We start from the raw sequence: 22,230 nt of genomic DNA, 5'->3' as shown, positions 1-22,230 counted from the left end.
AGGAGCGCACGGCAAACCAGCCCCACTCACCCCTTCCCTCGACGAATGTCTGTCCCACCTGTCGCAGGGTCTATGGCTCTTGTATTGGACTGTTCAGCCACCAAAGAACTCACTTTGGGAGTGGAAGCAAGTCTTCCGTGATTCCGAGGGACTGCCTATGATGGTGATGTCTGGTAAAAGCAAAAATGGCTTTCATGTCTTTTTAAATCACTGCTACTATTGCTTTCTGAGTGGTGTCTGAAATGTAATTACATTTTTTTAATCTGTACAAAGTCCTGCTATTCCTAAAATGGACCAGGTACATATGTATTTCTTAGTTGCTGTTTGTAATATAGTCCATTCATGTCTACCTTCCTTAGTTTTCCCAGATGATCTAAGTTAATATGGAATAAAGGACAGAGAATGTCCATGAATCTGACATCACCAATCACTCTTGTCGAGTGGACTTTGTGCCCTCTTGTCTGCTTTTACCTGTCCAATGTTGCAGTAAACGTAGCAAGACCCAGGGATCTATCGGAGAACCTTTGCCATTGTACTCCAGCTTATTAGACTAATGTGTGCTGCTGCGTGACCTTCTCTAAATCAAAACACGGAATATCTTATCAGATAATGGCTTAGGTTAAAAACCAAGACGAATGTAATTAACGTTGTGCTTGTAAATGAACAATACTTGGCACGAACAGTATATTTACTGTAATTATGTACTTTACTATTTTCCTCAAAGCCAAACAAACAAAGTTGCTTCTACTGCATTTAACCCTTAAGTGATCTTTGAAGTGTCACTGCTGACTTCTTAGACAATGTTAAGCTATCACGGAGTCTTTGATTTTACAGTACCTTTGGCTTCAGACTAACTGCTGATTGGGGAAAAGGTCAGCCTCAGATATACAATTCAAACACCATTGGAGATTTACTAAAACAAAAAGGACATTTTAAAAACTATACCTCAATTATATTCATTGATCAGCCATTCACAAGTTCCCAATTACATTAGGTGCTTATATTAATCACTTTGAATCATCTGTGATTGCTGGAAACTAACATTTTAGCCAGCCAGCCATCAGTGATAATATTGGAGAAAATGACACCACTGACTCTGGATTAGCATTTTGTTTGACGGGAACAAACCATGGATGGATATTAATGGTTTTGGTATACTAAACCATAATCTATATTCTCTGCAGTTTGCAAAAATAACTAGCAATATTCATGGTAACCTCTTTGACCTTGCCGTCTCATGTGGCCTCTCTACTCCAGAAGTCTAGATCACACAAGGCCATCTCTTATCATTTCCTTGTATCCCTCATCACTCGCATCTCTTCCCTGCTCCAACCTCACTTTCTCCTGCATCCGTCCCTGGAACATTTTTTCCACCGGGTCACTTATAACTTCACTTTCAAACTCCAAATTGTCTAGTCTTTGGTCCTCCATTCGTCACAACATTTCTGCATCTGTCAATCTTCTCAATCACTCACTTTACTGCCATCTATGATGCCCTTACTCTTTCCTACCTGAGTAGTTGCGCCGCTATTGCTCCCAGTTTTGCTCCCTCAAGGGGTGTGGCTTTGAACATATATTTGGTGCACAAACGGTTCAGCAATTCACCTCAAGATCTGGCTGAATTACATCAAGCATTATTGAGACCTGCTCTCCTCTATCAAAACTGCTCAATAGACCAGGATCATCCTAAAATACAAACATAACAAGTGGCTTCTTTTCTGCAGTACAAACTGCCTCATTAAACCTCTCTTTCCTGCTCTCCGCCACCCTCTCCTCCAACAAGTGCGAGAAGCTCATGATCAATATTTCCTTCAATTTTGTTTTTGGGTGTGTGGCAATGTTCCTCCTAATTTAAAATTTGGATGCACGGTCTCTTTAACGGGCTGCGTGGCCCATTCAAAGTTTCACGCATGTGCGAAATTTCACGTTGTAAAAGCCGGTCCCGGGCTGCGCTGGTCAGGCAGGCAGCTTAGAGGAAATGGCCACTTTAAGGCATGCACATTTTTTCCTATGTAAAAGCCGGTGAGCCAGCTGCAGAGGAGCCGTGCAGCTTAAAGGGAACATTGCTCTTTTTTGTCACTAAGATTGAGACCATCCGTTGAGTTGCAACTGCCACATTCCATCCTTCCCTTTTGTCCACCAAGGCAAACTTCCAAGGTTCCCTTCCCCACCCCATTCTAACTTTGTTTCTCTCCTATCTCGCATCACCTCCCATCTTGCCCTCTTTGAGCTCATCTTGTCTGAGTCCAACCTCGTGTTCTGTCAATCCCATTCCTACTAAACTGCCGACCACCCATCTTCTGAACTACAACTAAATATTGGGAAGACCGAAGTCATTGTTTCTGTTCCCTAGCCTCTCCCTGTCAACTGTTGGTGAGGCTGAACCAGACTGTTCGCAACTTTGGTATCGTATTTGACCCCGAGATGAACATCAGACCACTTCCGCGCCCCACTACTAAGACTGTCTATTTCCTCCTCCACATCACTTGACTCCGCCCCTGCCTCAGCTCATTTGCTGCTGAAACTCTCATCCATGCCTATGTTACCTCTAGATATGGCTATTCCAACGCACTCCTGGCCGGCCTCCCATCTTCCACCTTCCATAAACTTAAGGTCATCCAAAACTCTGCTGCCCGTATCCTAACTCGCACCAAGTGCCATTCATTCACCCATCGCCTCTGCTCGCTGACCTACATTGGCTCCTGATTAAACAACACCTCAATTTTAAAGTTCTCATCCTTGTTTCAAATCCCTCCATGGCCTCGCCCCTCCCGATCTCTGCAGCCTTCTCCAGCACCCCCCCCCCCCCCCCCCCCCAGATATCTGCACTCTTCCAATTGTGGCCTCGTGCCATGGAAGATGTGGAATAAAGTCTGATAAATTCATCAGAGCACAAGATAATTATGGATGAGGAAGGCCATCCTGATTCATCCATCGAGAACGATCCTATAATTCCCTCATGGCAGCATATCCTTTCTGAAATTAATTCACATTTGTTTGTCTCTGCTACTTGATTTGGAAATCCATTCCATGTGTTGATCACTCTTTGTGTATGAGGAAGAACTTAGTGATATCAGATTTTTTTTTCTAGTCTGAACCTGTGTCCCCTTGTCCTACTCTGGCAAAATAATTTAAAATAATACAGGAAAACTATTAAAATGAAAAAAAGAAAGACTTTACAGCCAATGAAATACTTTTGGAGTGTAGTCACTGTTGTAATGTGGGAAATGCGGCAGCCAATTTGCGCACAAGCAAGCTCCCACAAACGGCAATGTGTTAATGACCAGATAATCTGTTTTTGTTATGTTGATTGAGGGATAAATATTGGCCAGGACTCCCTGCTCTTCTTCGAAATAGTGCCACGGGATCTTTACATCCATTTGAGAGGGCAGACGGGGCCTCTGTTTAACGTCTCATCTGAAAGACGGCACCTCCAATAATACAGCGTTCCCTCAGTACTGCACTGGAGAGTCATTCTAGATTTATGTGCTCAAATCCCTCAAGTGGGACTTGAGCCCATGACCACCTGACTCGGGCGAGAGTGATATCCACTGAGCCACGGCTGACACCTAATTGAATTCATTGAATGATGATTTTGGCTCACAATTTTATTTACTTAACTCTTAATCAATTTTAACTGTTTGGCAAGAAGCTAACAATGGAATGCAAACTGGATTGCAATTGCAGCACTGTAATACAGTCACACATTTGTTATGGATAACTGCATTTATGTAATTTGCTTTATTACAATATACACTACTGTGCAGCATAACAAATCTTTACAATTAATTTAAACATTTTATTCATTTAGAAGTTCATTTAATAAAGACATCTATCATTGGAAAGGACACAGATTTGTGTATAGAAATGTTACTCTCAAACACTTTATTCTTTTATCAGTTATTCATTTAAGTGGGCTTGACTGTATTCTAGATTTACCTTTTCCATTCCTTTATCTTGTATACTTTTATACGATCATCTCTTGGGCATCTGGTCTTGGGATAGGATTTGATAAAAGTTACAGTTGCTTGGCATGCTTTTACTATGCTAAAGAATTACTAAGATACTTTGTTCTCAACTTTTTGAATGCCTTTTCATATTGTCTTAATTTCCTGTCTTGTATTGGTATATTTATTGTTTTATTTTTATACCTTTCTCTTAGCATTGATGTAGAAATTCCTGACGGCTCTCTTGTGGCTGTTGTTGGACATGTTGGATGTGGAAAATCTTCCCTGCTTTCTGCATTGCTTGGGGAAATGGAGAAAATGGAAGGCTATATTGCTGTTAAGGTAAAGCATCTTTCTGCCCTCCTTGTGTCCTATAATTCCAAATTGACAGGAAACTAAAATGTTATTATTAAAACGTAGGCATAACCTGGAGACTGGATATAAGAACACACTTATTTAGGTTTGGTGCCTGCTGTGATTGGGTTGTAGTTGTTTCTTCTAATTGGTGGTGCTATCATTCAGTGGGGTGTAGTGTGTCCATGCTGTGGTCAGGAGGTTGCTCGAAATGCATTCACACATTCTGTGATGATTTCTACTGCTCACCAAGCAGCTTGTGAGGAGCTCCTAGTAGTTGTTGTCCATCTAGCACGCTTGAAACCTTCTGTTGTCAGTTGTTCACTGACTTGCTCGTGACTATTCTCTTGTAGGCGGGCAGGTCAATAGGCACATTTTATTTGGGATTGAAGTAGTTCTAAGATGACATGTTTGGTGACAGTACAGGACTAAGTCGACCCACCATGACAGACTTGGTAATCCGGTACCTGAGCAATGCAAGCCTATAGTATTCCAGGGCACTGTTGATGATTAGGCAGCTAGCCTGACCCATTATTGGTGGGGTATATCTGTCAGTAAAGGCTGGGATTCCCTGCATGTGGCTCCAGATAATTACAAGACAAAGCCTTAATGAGTAGGGTAGTCCTGGCTGGACAAGCAAGGGGAAGCTTACCAGTACTCTGCGCTAGTAAGCTATGTGGCTTTAATGGTTAAACTTTAGCAGCACCCCAGTATGTACTTGGGAGCTCATAAGCCTAGGCTTTACAAATCTGCACTTGGGTAAATGGGATATGTCCTTTTTGGGAAAGTTTGTGTACTCCATGTTGGGCAAACAGAATCCCTACGGGTAGGTGTAGTTTTCAGTAGATGAAACTGCAGATTGTTCAATGTAGTGGTGAGTGTCTGTGTGTGCCAGACTCTTGTTGACTTTTTTTAAAAAAAAGGTCCATTTGAGAAGAGGATCGTAATGATGTACTTGATAACAAAATAATTGATGTACAACTTCATTGCATATTTCTATGAATCTAATTTGAATTGAAATTGTGCAAAAAAAAATCCTGTGCTATTCTATTAAAATAGCTTAATTTGTATTACTGGATAATTCACATTTTTCAAACGAAAATGACAAGACTACTTAAACATATTTTGAAGCAGTGTACAATTTCTTCCACTTATGAGTTTTCAAAGATTTCCATATTTTGGAAAGAAGTTGTTTTTGTTTTGTAGTGTCGGCCACGGCTCAGTTGGCAGCATCATCACCTCTGAGTTAGAAGGTTGTGGGTTCAAGTCTCTCTCCAGAGACTTGAGCACAAAAAAAATTTGGCTGACACTCCCGTGTATTACTGAGGGAGTGCTGCACTGTCGGAGGTGCCGTCTTTCAGATGAGTTGTTAAACTGAGGCCCTGTCTGCTCTCCCAGGTGGAAGTAAAAGATCCCATGGTGCTATTTCGACGAAGAGCAGGGGAGCTATCCCGGTGTCCTGAACAATATTTATCCCTCAATCAACATCACTAAAATAGATGATCAAATCATTATCATATTGCTGTTGTGGAAGCTTGCTATGCATAAATTGGCTGCCACATTTCCTACAGTACAGTACAATAGTGACTACACTTTAAAAGTACTTCATTTAGCTGTAAAGTGCTTTGGAATGTCCGGATGATGTGAAAGACGCTAGATAAATGCAAGTCTTTTTCTTTTTACATCGAATAACCAGCATAGAAACAGGCCATTTGGCCCAACTAGTCTGTGCTAGTTTTTATATGATACATTTCCATCTCAGCCTTTCAGCGCATCTTTATATTTCCTTTTCTCTCATGTATTCATCTAGTTTTGAAAGTATCTAAGCTATCTGTCTCATCGAGCTCCACATTCTAATCACACTCTGAAGAAATTTCTCCTTCTTTCCCTATTGGATTTATTAATAACTATCTTTTATTTATGGCCCTCTAGTTTTTGATTCTGTCACAAGTGGAAATATTTTCTCCACATCTACCCTGTCCAACCCATTTATCATTTTAAACACCTCTATCAGGTCTCTTCTAAGTCTTCTATTTTCCAAAGAGAAAAACCCAACCTGTTCAATCTTTCCCGATAGCTATAATCCCTCAGTACTGGTACCATCCTTGTAAATCTTTTTTGCACTTTCTCCAGTGCTTCTATGTCCTTTTTATAGTATGGAGACCAATACTCTAATTGTGGCCTGACCAGGGTTCTAGAAGAGTTTAACATAACTTCACTACTTTTAATTTTATGCCTCAAGAAATAAATCCCAGTGCTTGATTAGCATTTTTAATTGCTTTGGATTCACCTGTATCCCTAGATCCTTTTGCTCTTCCAACCCATTCAGTTTCTTCTTTTCTATGGGGTAGGTGATGTTTTGGTTTTTCCTACCAAAGTGCATCACCTCACATTTATCTATATGACAGTGGATAAGCAATGGCAAACATTTATAGATCACATGGATGAACTTCAGCAAATGTACATCCCTGTCTGGAGTAAAAATAAAACTGGGAAGGTGGCTCAACCATGGCTAACAAAGGAAATTAAGGATAGTGTTAAAGCCAAGGAAGAGGCATATACATTGGCTAGAAAAAGCAACAAACCCGAGGACTGGGTGAAATTTAGAATTCAACAGAGGAGGACTAAGAGTTTAATTAAGTGGGGGAAAATAGAGTACGAGAGGAAGCTTGCAGGGAATATAAAAACTGACTGAAAAAGCTTCTATAAACATGTGAAAAGAAAAAGATTAGTAAAGACAAACATAGGTCCCTTGCAGTCAGATTCAGGTGAAATTATAATGGGGAACAAAGAAATGGCAGACCAATTGAACCAAAATTTCGGTTCTGTCTTCACGAAGAAAGATACAAAGAACCTTCCGAAGGTACAAGGGGACAGTGGGTCTCGTGAGAAGGAGGAACTGAAGGATATCCTTATTAGGCGGGAAATTGTGTTGGGGAAATTGATGGGATCAAAGGCTGATAAATCCCCAGAGCCTGATAGTCTGCATCCCAGAGTACTTAAGGAAGTGGCCCTCGAAATAGTGGATGCATTGATGATCATTTTCCAACAGTCTATCGACTCTGGATCAGTTCCCATGGACTGGAGGGTACCTAATGTAACACCACTTTTTAAAAAAAAAAAAGGAGGGAGAGAGAAAACGGGTAATTATAGGCCGGTTAGCTTGACATCAGAAGTGGGGAAAATGTTGGAATCGATCATGAAGGACAAAATAGCAGCGCATTTGGAAAGCGGTGACAGGATCGGATCAAGTCAGCATGGATTTATGAAAGGGAAATCATGCTTGACGAATCTTCTGGAATTTTTTGAGGATGTAACTATGAGTGGACAAGGGAAAACCAGTGGATGTGTTGTATTTGGACTTTCAGAAGGCTTTTGACAAGGTACCGCACAAGAGATTGTTGTGCAAAGTCAAAGCACATGGTATTGGGGGTAATATACTGATGTGGATAGGGAATTGGTTGGCAGACAGGAAGTAGAGAGTTGGGATAAACGGGTCCTTTTCAGAATGGCAGGCAGTGACTAGTGGAGTGCCGCAGGGCTCAGTGCTGGGACCCCAGCTCTTTACAATATACATTAACGATTTGATTGAAGGAATAGAGTGCAATATCTCCAAGTTTGCAGATGACACTAAACTGGGTGGCGTTGTGAGGAGGACGCTAAGAGGCTGCAGGGTGACTTGGACAGGTTAGGTGAGTGGCGGCAGACTAGGAAAAGGGGAGGTGCAACGAGACCTAGGTGGCATGGTTCATCAGTCACTGAAAGTGAGCATGCAGGTACAGCAGGCGGTGAAGCGAACAAATGGTATGTTGGCCTTCGTAGCTAGGGGATTTGAATATAGAAGCAGGGAGGTCTTACTGCAGTTGTGCAGGGCCTTAGTGAGGCCTCACCTGGAATATTGTGTTCAATTTTGGTCGTTTAGTCTGAGGAAGGACTTTCTTGCTATTGAGGGAGTGCAGCAAAGGTTCACCAGACTGATTCCAGGGATGGCTGGGCTGTCATATGAGGAGAGACTGGATCAACTGAGCCTTTATTCACTGGAGTTTAGAAGGATGAGAGGGGATCTCATAGAAACATATAAAATTCTGACGGGACTGGACAGGTTAGATGCAGGAAGAATGTTCCCGATGTTGGGGAAGTCCAGAACCAGGGGGAACATAGTTTTAAGATAAGGGGTAGGCCATTTAGGACTGAGATGAGGAAAAATTTCTTCACTCAGAGTTGTTAACCAGAGAGGAATTCCCTGCCGCAGAGAGTTGCTGATGCCAGTTCACTGGATATATTCAAGAGGGAGTTAGGTATGGCTCTTAAAGTGAAGGGGATCAAGGAGTATGGAGAGAAAGCAGGAAAGGGGTTCTGAAGGAATGATCAGCCATGATCTTATGGAATGGCGGTGCAGGCTCGAAGGGCCGAATAGCCTACTCCTGCACCTATTTTTCTATGTTTCTATGTTTCATTTGCCACGTAACTGCCCAGTCTAAGTTTTCTAATATTTTCTTGCATTATGTTGCATTCTTCCAGTGTCAGCTACCAGTTTGGCACCATCTGCAAATATTAAGTTACTTATTTGTAAATCTAAATCATTAATGTAAATTATGAATAACAGTGGTCCCAGCACTGATCCTTGTGGAAGACTGCTTTCTACCTTTCTCCAATCTGAATAACTACCCTTTCCCCGACTCTGCTTTCTTATTTTTTAGCCAATTTGCAATCTATTCAGCTATTTGTCCCCTGACCCCACATGCCCTGACCTTTTATCAAAAGCCCAGAGGTTTGGATGGTCTTTTGGACAAACAAAATTATTAGATGAGAGAATACACAGTCATAAATGGAGACAATCTATCTTGTGCTATGCCTGGTGGGATAATTTAGTTTTGTTTTGCTTGGCTAGCTGGTTTTGTTCTATTTCATTATTTACATAGGTGCAGTTTATGGGCATCTGGAACCAGTTGAATAAAAGTTTTCTTTGCTGTGAAATTCTCCTATTTATTGTGCAGTATCAGCTATCATGTTTGTTTATTTAAAATAGCAAATGTATGAAACTGTAGATTACATCGAGTACCAAAATTTAGGGAAGAAGTGAGGAGGTTGACTTATGAGGAAAGGTTGAGTAGGTTGGGCCTCTACTCATTGGAATTCAGAAGAATGAGAGGTGATCTTATCGAAACATATAAACTTATGAGGGGACTTAACAAGGTGGATGCAGAGAGGATGTTTCCGCTGATAAGGGAGGCTAGAACTAGAGTGCATAATCTTAGAATAACGGGCCGCCCATTTAAAACTGAGATGAAGAGAAATTTCTTTTCTGAGGGTTGTGGATCTGTGGAATTCACTGCCTCAGAGCTGTGAAAGCTGGGACATTGAATAAATTTAAGACAGAAATAGACAGTTTCTTAAACGATAAGGGAATAAGGGGTTATGGAGAGCGGGCAGGGAAGTGGACCTGAGTCCATGATCAGATCAGCCATGATTGTATTAAATGGCGGAGCAGGCTCGAGGGGCCGTTTGGCCTTCCTCGCTCCTATTTGTTATGTTCTTATGTAAGTGACTTTTTTTGTTTCTCTTCATATACAGGGTTCAGTGGCATATGTTCCACAGCTAGCATGGATCCAAAATGCATCTTTAAGAGACAATATTATCTTTGGTCATGAATTAATGGAAGAGTGGTACAGTAGAGTGGTTGCGAGCTGTGCACTTCTACCTGACATGGAGGTTCTGCCTGCAGGACATGAAACAGAAATAGGAGAGAAGGTGCATGTGCATTTCATAAATGGGTGATCACTATACTGAGAGAGATTTGGTGACTTTAAATCACACACAGTTTATAGTTTAAAATGTTTGCAGGTGCAAGACATTTATTTTCCTTCTGCATGATCATAGACTGATGTGTATTGGTGGATCAATATTGCACCCTGTAGAAATGTAGTAGAAAATATAGAAAACATTTTGTAAAAGCAATGCATGACAAGACACACGTGTACATATATAGGAACAGGAGTAGGCCATTCAGCCCCTCGAGCCTGCTGATGGCTGATCTGTACCTCAACTCCATTTAACCACCCATGCTTGGTCAAATGAGTTTGTGCCTCCAATTTGCCACATGGTGAGTTTTACATTTTTGTTGGATTATTATCTTCTTAGCTGTGGATTTAAAAAGAGGAAGAAACATTTCAACAAAAAAGGCCTATAGAAATAATATGAGCATTGTGTTCTTTATGATGAGTATTGCTTGTATACATTAGATACTTGCTCAAATAATAATGGAGGGAGTTGGTCATCAAAAGAAACACTTCTAATACTTATTACTTACTAAGCCCTTAATCTAGATGAATTTCCAAAAAAGTACTCTGCACAGTCCATACCTGCAACAGAACTGAAAATGACAGGTTATTGAAATCTATAACTTTATTGGAGAAAGAAAAGCTCTTTTATCACTTGGCCCTTTTCACAACTTTTCTAAAGAAACCTTCGGTCTTGTGTTGTTGAGCAAAATGTTGAGAGGCTTCCAGGAATTGCAGTTCAGATCCATAAAAAGATGACACCGTGATCCATTTTAACATGAACAAAATCTATTTTGACCTGTGTCCTGGTGACTCATGGTATTGGCTTGCTGCCTCAAATGGATAGGACTTTTGTCCAAATCAAAAAAGGTTTGCAATAAACAGGATCAAATAATTAAATGTGTGTTATTAAAATAAATTAATTTTCTTTCCTCTACAGGGTGTGAATTTATCCGGAGGACAAAAGCAGAGGGTGAGTCTTGCTCGAGCAGTTTACAGTGATAATTCAGTGTATTTTCTGGATGATCCACTCTCCGCTGTTGATTCACATGTTGGTCGCCATATTTTTGAAAATGTGATTGGACCCAGAGGTTTGCTGAATGGCAAGGTGAGCAACATTAGAAACTTAACTTGTGATGTAAACACTTTTTTTTCCCCGCCTACTATTATTTAATAAATACATTTGGGTAAAATTAACTTTATTTACAGACCCGTGTCCTGGTGACTCATGGTGTTAGTTTCCTGCCTCAAGTGGATAGAATTCTTGTGATGGTTGATGGGAAAATCTCAGAGTCAGGCACCTACAAGGAACTTTTAAAGCAAAATGGGGCATTTGCAGAATTTCTTCGCACTTATGCTCCTACAGAAAATGAAGGTGGGTTGCTATAAAAGATCATGTCCCTTGTGCTACACAAAAACACCTCTTCCGTATTGCCTTTCATAACAGTACAATCCTACTACTGGTGCAGTATAAATCAAGTTTAGTGTAATTTCAAGATCTTCCTTTTTATCTGTACAACTTGTTGACAGACAGCAGCTGATTGGTGACATGATGTCCCTGCAGTGTTGTTTCCCCTACTTCTGCATCTGAATTTAAAGTCAAAGATTTGCTATCATGTCAAATTTGTTTGACAATGCTCCTGTGAAGTGCCATGGGAGGTTTACTACGTTAAAGGCGCCTAATAAATGCAAGTTGTAAATGTTATTACTAACACTGCAGTGATTGCTTGTACACCAGGTCTAGAAAGTCACTGGTTATTTGTTAAAATGTACAATGAGTCTATTCTACTCAAGTTGTATAAAATGTAGATTAATCAGGACTACAATCTTTCAGCTAGATGTGTGCATTTCACTTTTTAAAACATTAGTTGCTGATGTTAGGAATCTGTCCTTACTAAAGTGTGAAAATTTGGTGGGACATATTGTATAATATATATTGTATATGTGTTTTTAAAGGCTTTTGTTCTTTATTGGACACAATTCTGTTTTATGTTGGAACTGGATCTACCAAAAGGTGCAAAAAGTTTTTCGGTGCACATAGGTGGCTTTAAGGTATATAAATCCTTGTTTTGTGTATGGAAATCGTTCAGAGTAAATCACGTGCATGAAAACTGATGAGCTTTTATGATTTACTTTTGCGTCAGTTCATAAATGTTTGATACTCTTACTAGCTCTAATTAAGGTGCAGCACATGGCAGTATCTTTTTCACAATGATCAACCACTTTTCTGTTATCATGCAGATAATAACACAAGTGTGGAAGAGGAAAAAGGTTTGTTTTGTCAGTTACTTTTTTTTACCCTGCAGTATAGTTGAAAGAAACTGTTAGATGCATGATAAGTTTTGAAGCAAGAATATCCAACACCTTGGGTTACTTTCATGTAGAGAATTATATGCATGAATCATTTGACCTTAATTAAAGACATGGATAGTCATATTTCATGATTGTTGAACAATTTAAAGGAAAAAGCAGATCTGTTATTTATAAATATCGTATAGGGAAATCTAGACAGCAAAGCATTTTGCTAAAATTGCACTCGTTGCAATGACCTAATATTTCTAACGGTGTAAAGAGAAAAAGATGAAAGTGCTAGAAGTCTGAAATGAAATCAACAACACAACCTGTCTTCTCTCTTCAAATGCTGACAGGCCTATTGATTTGAGTTAGGCAAAGGGTGGAACTTGCAAATTCGGCAGGAGCGTAAATGCCAGGAGCTTTACTTCAATACTTGCTTTGGAGGCAGTTCAGAGAAGGTTCACAAAGTTGATTCCGGGGATGAGGGGGTTGACTATGAGGAAAGGTCGAGTAGGTTGGGCCTCTACTCATTGGAATTCAAAAGAATGAGAGGTGATCTTATCGTATTTTATCAGATTATTAGGGGGCTTAACAAGGTGGATGCAGAGAGGATGTTTCCACTGATAGGGGAGATTAGAACTAGATGGCATAATCTTAGAATAAATGACCGCCCATTTAAAACTGAGATGAGGAGAAATCTATTCTGAGGGTTGTGAATCTGTGGAATTCGCTGCCTCAGAGAGCTGTGGAAGCTGGGACATTGAATAAATTTAAGACATAAATAGACAGTTTCTAAAATGATAAGGGAATAAAGAGTTATGGAGAACGGGCAGGGAAATGGACCTGAGTCCATGATCAGATCAGCCATGATCATATTAAATGGCGGAGCAGGCGCGAGGGGCTGTATGGCCTACTCCTGCTCCTATTTCTTATGTTAATAGAAAATTGGACGAGGTGTATAACGAGTGGCCAAAGTTGGAAGTTCCGCCCAATGGGTCTATACCTGAAACCTGTTGTCCGACATTGATGGATCTGCTTTGAGGACAGGTTGCATAAACTTGGCTCATATTCCCTTGCGTATAGGAGATTGTGGGATGATCTGATTGCGGCTTTTAAAATCTTAAAGGGGTTTAATAGGGTAGATACGGAGAAACTATTTCCTCTGGTGGAGGAATCAAGAATAAGGGGACAAGCTAAGCCATTCAGGAGTGCCGCCCAATTCCGCTCAGGTCATGTGAGCAGCCTTCTCCCATCCCAATCCCACTCAGTTAATGGCAGCACTCCTTTCCCTTCCCAAACCTGCCTACTTACTGCTAGCACGATCCTCCCTCCTCAGTTAGGCTCCGTTAATGCTAAGGGTATCAAGCGATATGGGTCAAAGGTGGAAAAATGGAGTTGAGGAGCAGATGAGCCATGATCTAATTGAATGGCGGAGCAGGCCCGAGGTGCTAAATGGCATACTGTTGTGCTCTCATTCCTATTTTTAGCATTTTCTCTCTTCATTTCTAACAGTAGTGTGTTGGATATCCAAACTGCTTGATTTTGTATTCTAACCTTGGTTAATGCTATAAATCTGTTTTTTATTGGGTGAGTTTTACCAGTTTGATGGAACACTGAGTAATAGTCGAGGGGGGAAGGGAAGAGAGAAGTACCATTCATGTATATCCCACAAAAAAGTGTCTTCCATTAGCCATGGAAGGAAAATATCCAGTGTCCAGCCCTGCCTTCAGCTGAAAACAGTAAGCGTGTCAGAAGTGGAATCTAAAAGAATGTTGGCGGGCAAGGGTTATAAATATGAAAAGTACTACTTGTTTTAACTTTTACAGTTTTTAACATCTGCAATATTTGGAGCAAGCTATTTTAAGATGAATGATGTTGATGCCAACTCTGACTCCAGTGTTATTAAAATTAGCACTGTTGGAAATTGTTTCTGCTTGGGTACAAAATAAGATGCATTTGTTACAAATATCAGAATCCCTTCATGCCACTATGACTTTTAAGTTGCCACTATTCCTATTCAGCTTTCAAAATTATGACTCCAAAATGCATTTATTTGGTTACTCCCTCCTTGTAAATTCTGCTTGGATTTTCCCTGGATTGGTTCCATTGTTCTGCCGTGGCATTTTTTATGGACTATTATGAAGGACTCTGAGGGTTAGTCTTCCATTTTGGAGTTGCCTGTTAATCATTGAAAAGGTGGAGGATATTCCAGATATCAAGGGGCTCAAGTTTCTCCGCCATTGCAATCCTCAAACAAAAAACTCTGAATCTGCATTCTTAGTGCTCTGTGTGTAGTGTTGCTGCCTTTTGAACTGCATCCTTCAGTTGCATTTGCATGGAAATAGTCTAATGTGGATTTAGCATTTTAGAAAATGAATTGATTTAAATGAATGTATGCTAAAATTGACTAAGTTTAATGTGCTGTTTTGTAGAGAACACAGTAAGAAATGAGGGAAGTCCACCCATTTCAACAGACTATGGTGTGGATTTAATTTTAATATGTAAAATATGGGAGGAGTTAACCACTGGCAAGAGTTTGAGCGAAGAAATTTCTTCTTGATCTGAAAAGCAACAAATTGAGAATCCCAGGGCATCAACTGAACCCTATTCTCCATCCTGAGTAGTTGTTTTAAACAGATGACAATTTCATGATCCTAATATACTCTTGATATAAAGGGTTCTTTTTCATTCTTGATTCGAAGGTGAGGTATTTGGGAGTGACCCAAGATGACTTTTCCCTTCTTGTGTCCTTCACAGAAGGTTCCTCCCTGTTGACACAGCCAAAATTAGATTCACTATGTCAATAATCATGGAGTCACGCCTGTGCCCCACTACACTCTTGCATACTACTTTAGAGTACTAGTGCACAAGCCCCATTCTAGGACCTAGTTAATTTGATCACTTATCCATTCTGTAAATCAATATAGCTGATTATTTAGCTAAATGGGGAAAGAAAGTTTATTTGTAGACTAGTTTTTAAAAAAATTAAACGGTGCAGTTTTTATATTCAAGTGTGTACCTGACTATTGCACTAATTCAAATCATAAAGAATTAGCAGCATGGAAAAATTACTTCAGGCTGTAGTTTGACGCTGGTAGATACTGCTAAACAGGCACTGCTGCTGAATTGTAGACTCTTGAAACAGTGTAATCTATTATCATAATTGCTCTTCTCCAACCTTCATCAATGGGATGATGATACCATATTGAATGTCTAATTTTTAAACTCTTTCATGCTTCGGAATTGGATAAACCTAATAGTAAAGGAACAAGATCGGAATCACATTAGTCCACAAAAGACATCACAAAATTTCCACCTAAGGTATGCTTTCTTTGGATGTTTGAGCTATCATTGTATGCTGAACACAAATTATCTTTGAACCATGTTTTCAAATGTAATGAATATTTGTTAATTATGTAAAACATCAAATTTCCCAGTTTGCTTTTTGTTCTGTAACTCATTGGAACAAAACATCTGTTATGAACTTATTCCTATATTCACTTCCACGAAACTCTGTCATTCAGGAATATATAACACATGGAAACATTAATGAAGCATGCATTATGAAGAAACGCCAAGAACTAAATGCCTACAGGGCATCCGAATCAGTTGGCATTACATAGAATTTACAGCACCGAAACAGGCCATTCAGCCCAACAGGTCTATGCCGGTGTTTGTGCTCCATACGAGCGTCTTCCACCTTCATCACAACCTATCGCCATATCCTTCTATTCTTTTCTCCCTCATGTACTTACCTAGTTTCCCCTTAAACACATCTATGTTATTTGCCTCAACCACTTCATGTGGTAGCAAGTTCCACATTCTCACCACACTGAGTAAAGAAGTTTCTCCTGAATTCCTTATTTGATTTATTAGTGACATACCTTATATTTATGGCCCCTACTTTGGACTCCCTCACAAGTGGAAACATCTCTCTCTACCCTATTGAACCTCTTCATAATTTTAAAGACCTCTATCAGGTGAACGCTGTCTTTTCTCTTTTCTGAAGAAAAGAGCCCCGGCCGATTCAGTCTTTCCTGATGGTTGTACCCTCTCAGTTCTGGTATCATCCTTGTAAATCTGTGTTGCATTTTCTCCAGTGCTTCTATATCTTTTTTGTAATATGGAGACCAGAAATGTGCACAGTACTCTTAGGTGTGATTTTACCAAGATTCCATGTAAGTTTAACATAACTTCTCTGCTTTTGAATTATATTCCTCCAGAAATGAACCATTGCCTTGTTTGTATTTTTATGACTGTTAACCTGCGTTGCTACTTTTAATGATTTGTAAATCTGTACCCGAAGATCCCTTTGCGCCACTACCCCATCTGGACTCTTATTTTCTGAGGAGTAGCCAATCGACTTTATTCCTCCTACTAAAATGTACCACCTCACACTTCTTTATATTGAAATTAATTTGCCATTTACATGCCCATTCTGCAACTTTGTTAATGTCTTGTATTTTGTCGCAGTCTTCCTCCGTATTAACTATATTGCCCAATTTTGTATCATCCGCAAAATTTGCTATAATACTTCCAATTCCAAATCATTTATATACATGGTGAACAACATGTATATAAATGAAACACAATCCTGTGAAACACCATTTTCCAACCTTCCAGTCTGAGTAACTACCTATAACCTCTATTCCATTTTCTGTTTTGTGGCCAGTTTGCTATCCATTCTGTTACTTGTGCCCTGACTCCACATGCTCTGACCTTGGTCATGAATCTACCATGCAGTACCTTATCGAAGACCTTTTGAAAGCATTACCCTTGTCTACTCTTTTTGTTGCAGCTTCTTTAAAGAATTCAATAATATTGGTCAAGCATGACCTTCCCTAATATCAATCCATCTTGATGCTAGCATTATACCCGAGAATTCCCAAGGAAACCAAAGAGTAGGGTATACAATGCTTTGGTTAATGTTTGTATTCTCCAGTGTGCCAGTGCAACCTTCGGCCACCCGAGAAAAAGAATGTTTGAAGACCAGACCCTCAAAACTGCCACCATGTTCATGGTCTACAGGGCTGTAGTAATACCTGCCCTCCTGTATGGCTCAGAGACATGGACCATGTACAGTTGACACCTCAAGTTGTTGGAGAGATACCATCAACGATGTCTCCGCAAGATCCTACAAATCCCCTGGGAGAACAGACGCACCAACGTCAGCGTCCTTGGCCAGGCCAACATCCCCAACATTGAAGCACTGACCACACTTGATCAGCTCCGCTGGGCAGGCCACATTGTTCGCATGCCTGACACAAGACTCCCAAAGCAAGTGCTCTACTCGGAACTCCTTCACGGCAAACAAGCCAAAGGTGGGCAGAGGAAACGTTACAAGGACACCCAGAAAGCCTCCCTAATAAAGTACAACATCCCCACTGACACCTGGGAGTCCCTGGTCAGAGAGAGCCCTAAGTGGAGGAAGTGCATCCGGGAGGGCGCTGAGCACCTCGAGTCTCATCGCCGAGAGCATGCAGAAAACAAGCGCAGGCAGCGGAAAGAGCATGTGGCAAACCAGTCCCACCCACCCATTCCCTCAACGACTATCTGCCCCACCTGTGACAGAGTCTGTGGTTCTCTTTTTGGACTGTTCAGCCACCAAAGAACTCATGTTAAAAGTGGAAGCAAGTCTTCCTCGATTCCGAGGGACTGCCTATGATAATGTTTGTAGAAACTCCATAAATACATGCGCTGTACCTCACAAAAGGTGATAGTAAACATTATTCTGATTATTTTTAAAAGCAAGTTATATTCCAGAAAATTATTGGCCATTTAAGCTGACACTAATGTTAAAATATTGAATTACAATCATTTTTACAAGCAAATAGCTCTTGCTGGTCAGATTTGCAACTGAAAGAAGCAAAGTTTGGATCAAGATTAATTTGAGCCATAGCTTGCAAAACCTCAGGAATGTAGGTGATTGTAACTCTATACAGCACTGGGACACAGTGAAACTTGTTATCACAACTTACTGACTTTTCTGTTCCATTAATTTCAGCCAAATCCTTGGTTACTTTACTAATTTTGTGACCAATGACCAAAGAGACGTTCCGCTGTATAATTGTTACTTGCTCTTTTGATAACTACAGAGTGAACAAATCAAACTCATTGTCTGGTGATGAGGAAGCAACAGCTTCAGAGCAGGAAAAGGCATCAAATCAGCAAGACCCCAGAGAAACAGCAAAACAAGCAGCTGGTGTGAAACTGACAGAAGCTGACAAAGCTCTGACTGGTAGGGTAAGGAAATGCATAAATCTTATGGCTGATGTTGCCTGTATACATAGAAACATAGAAAATAGGTGCAGGATTGGGCCATTTGGCCCTTCGAGTCTGCACCACCATTCAATAAGCTCACGGTTGATCATTCACCTCAGTACCCCTTTCCTCCTTTCTCTCCATACCCCTTGATCCCTTTAGCCGTAAGGACCATATCTAACTCCCTCTTGAATATATCCAATGAACTGGCATCAACAACTCTCTGCGGTAGGGAATTCCACAGGTTCACAACTCTGAGTGAAGAAGTTTCTCCTCATCGGGAACATTCTTCCTGCATCTAACCTGTCCAGATACGTCAGAATTTTATATGTTTCTATGAGACTCCCTCTCATCCTTCTAAACCTCAGTGAATACAGGCCCAGTCGATCCAGTCTTTCCTCATATGTCAGTCCTGCCATCCCGGGAATCAGTCTGGTGAACCTGTGCTGCACTCCCACAATAGCAAGAACGTTCTTCCTCAGATTAGGAGACCAAAACTGAGCACAATATTCCAGCTGAGGCCTCACCAAGGCCCTGTACAACTGCAGTAAGACCTCCCTGCTCCTATACTCAAATCCCCTAACTATGAAGGCCAACATACCATTTGCCTTCTTCGCCACCTGCTGTACCTGCATGCCAACTTTCAATGACTTATGTACAATGACACCCAGGGCTCGTTGCACCTCCCCTTTTCCTAATCTGCTGCCATTCAGATAATATTCTGCCTTTGTGTTTTTGCCCCCAAAGTGGATAACCTCACATTTATCCACATTATACTGCATCTGCCATGCGTTTGCCCACTCATCTAACCTGTCCAAGTCACCCTGCAGCCTCTTAGCGACCTCTTCACAGCTCACACCGCCACCCAGCTTAATGTCATCTGCAAACTTGGAGATATTACATTCAATTCCTTCATCTAAATCATTAATATATATTGTAAATAGCTGGGGACCCAGCACTGAGCCCTGCGGCACCACACTAGTCACTGTCTGCCATTCTGAAAAGGACCCATTTATCCCGACTCTGCTTCCTGTTTGCCAACCTGTTCTCTATCCACGTCAGTACATTACCCCCAATACCATGTCCTTTAATTTTGCACACCAATCTCTTGTTTGGGACCTTGTCAAAAGCCTTTTGAAAGTCCAAATACACCACATCCACTGGTCTTCCCTTGTCCACTCTACCAGTTACATCCTCAAAAAACTCCAAAAGATTTGTCAAGCATGATTTCCCTTTCATAAATCCACGCTGACTTGGACCGATCTTGTCCCTGCTTTCCAAATGCACTGCTATTTCATCTTTAATAATTGATTCCAACATTTTCCCCACTACAGATGTCAGGCTAACCGGTGTATAATTACCCGTTTTCTCTCTCCCTCCTTTCTTAAAAAGTGGTATGACATTAGCCATCCTCCAGTCCATAGGAACTGATCCAGAGTCGATAGACTGTTGGAAAATGATCACCAATGCATCCACTATTTCTCGGGCCACTTCCTTAAGTATGCTGGGATGCAGACTATCAGGCTCTGGGGATTTATCGGCCTTCAATCCCATCAGTTTCCCTAACACAATTTCCCGCCTAATAAGGATATCCTTCAGTTCCTCATTCTCACTAGACCCTCGGTCCCCTAGTACATTTGGAAGGTTATTTGTGTCTTCCTTCGTGAAGGCAGAACCAAAATATTTGTTCAATTGGTCTGCCATTTCTTTGTTGCCCATTATAAATTCACCTGAATCCGACTGCAAGGGACCTACGTTTGTCTTCACTAATCTTTTTCTCTTGACATATTTATAGAAGATATTGCAGTCAGTTTTTATGTTCCTAGCAAGCTTCCTCTCATACTCTATTTTCCCCCTCCTAATTCAACCCTTTGTCCTCCTCTGTTGAATTATAAAATTCTCCCAATCCTCAGATTTGCTGCTTTTTCTGGCCAATTTTATATGCCTCTTCCTTGGATTTAACACTATCCTTAATTTCCCTTGTTAGCCACGGCTGAGTCATTTTCCCTGTTTTATTTTCACTCCAGACAGGGATGTATAATTGTTGAAGTTCATCCAAGTGATCTTTAAATGTTTTCCATTGCCTATCCACCGTCAACCCTTTTAGTATCATTCGCCAGTCTATCCTAGCCAATTCACATCTCATACCGTCAAAGTTACCTTTCCTTAGGCTCAGGACCCTAGTCTCTGAATTAACTGTGTCACTCTCCATCTTAATAAAGAATTCTACCATATTATGGTCACTCTTCTCCAAGGGGCCTCGCACAACAAGATTGCTAATTAGTCCCTTCGCATTTCACATCACCCAATCTAGGATGGCCAGCCCTCTAGTTGGTTCATCGACATATTAGTCTTGAAAACCATCCTTAATCCACTCCAGGAAATCCTCCTCCACCGCATTGCTACCAGTTTGGTTAGCCCAATCAATATGTAGATTAAAGTTGCCCATGATAACTGCTGTACCTTTATTGCACGCATCCCTAATTTCTTGTTTGATGCTGTCCCCAACCTCACTACTACTGTTTGGTGGTCTGTACACAACTCCCACTAGCGTTTTCTGCCCTTTGGTATTCTGTAGCTCCACCCATACCGATTGCACATCATCCAAGCTAATGTCCTTCCTTACTATTGCGTTAATTTCTTCTTTAACCAGCAATGCCACCCCACCTCCTTTTCCTTTCTGTCTATCTTTCCTAAATGTTGAATACCCCTGGATGTTGCGTTCCCAGCCTTGGTCACCCTGGAGCCATGTCTCCGTAATCCCAGTTATATCATATTCATTAATTGCTGCCTGTGCAGTTAATTCATCCACCTTATTACGAATACTCCTCGCATTGATGCACAGAGCCTTCAGGCTTGTCTTTTTAACACACTTTACCCTTTTAGAATTTTGCTGCAATGTGGCCCTTTTTGATTATTGTCTTGGGTTTCTCAGCCCTCCACTTTTACTTTTCTTCTTTCTATCTTTTGCTTCTGCCCCCATTCTACTTCCCTCTGTCTCCCTGCATAGGTTCCCATCCCACTGCCATATTAGTTTAACCCCTCCCTAACAGCACTAGCAAACACTCCCCCTAGGACATTGGTTCCGGTCCTGCCCAGGTGCAGACCGTCCGGTTTGTACTGGTCCCACCTCCCCCAGAACCTGTTCCAATGCTCCAAGAATTTGAATCCCTCCCTTCGGCACCACTCCTCGAGCCACGTATTTATCTGAGCCATCTTGCGATTCCAACTCTGACTAGCACGTGGTAGCAATCCTGAGATTACTACTCTTGAGGTCCTACTTTTTAATTTAGCGCGTAGCTCCCTAAATTCATCTTGTTGGACCTCCTCCCGTTTTTTACCTATATCGTTAGTACCTATATGCACCATGACAGCTGGCTGTTCACCGTCTCCCTTCAATGTGTCCTGCAGCCAAGTAACCAATGCTATTTTAGTCTCTGCACAAATTATCTAAAGTTTTAAAGAAATGTCATTGTTTTAAACTCCCATCCATCACCTTTGTAACCTTCTGTGAGCGAGACTGTCTAACCCACAAACAATCGATGCTGTAAATGATGCTCATTGATGGAGTTGCCAAGAAGCATACTTTAGTG

General features: G+C 40.9%; 1 protein-coding gene across 1 annotated transcript in view; it reads left to right on the top strand.

Annotated features, from left to right (window-relative positions):
- Window positions 1-22,230, top strand: part of abcc1 (ATP binding cassette subfamily C member 1 (ABCC1 blood group)) — a 124,636-nt gene that overhangs the window by 70,531 nt on the left and 31,875 nt on the right. The window contains exons 16-23 of the mRNA XM_070901753.1: window positions 4,163-4,289; window positions 9,876-10,052; window positions 11,022-11,189; window positions 11,291-11,456; window positions 12,038-12,112; window positions 12,260-12,352; window positions 15,637-15,697; window positions 18,472-18,619. Of these exons, the coding sequence (XP_070757854.1) occupies window positions 4,163-4,289; window positions 9,876-10,052; window positions 11,022-11,189; window positions 11,291-11,456; window positions 12,038-12,112; window positions 12,260-12,352; window positions 15,637-15,697; window positions 18,472-18,619 (1,015 nt within the window). The remainder of the gene's footprint in view (window positions 1-4,162; window positions 4,290-9,875; window positions 10,053-11,021; window positions 11,190-11,290; window positions 11,457-12,037; window positions 12,113-12,259; window positions 12,353-15,636; window positions 15,698-18,471; window positions 18,620-22,230) is intronic.

Source organism: Pristiophorus japonicus, chromosome 15 (assembly GCF_044704955.1).
Source record: "Pristiophorus japonicus isolate sPriJap1 chromosome 15, sPriJap1.hap1, whole genome shotgun sequence".
NCBI classification, from domain to species: domain Eukaryota; kingdom Metazoa; phylum Chordata; class Chondrichthyes; family Pristiophoridae; genus Pristiophorus; species Pristiophorus japonicus.
Note: the sequence above shows the minus strand (reverse complement) of the source record. Positions and strands in the feature narration are given on the sequence as shown.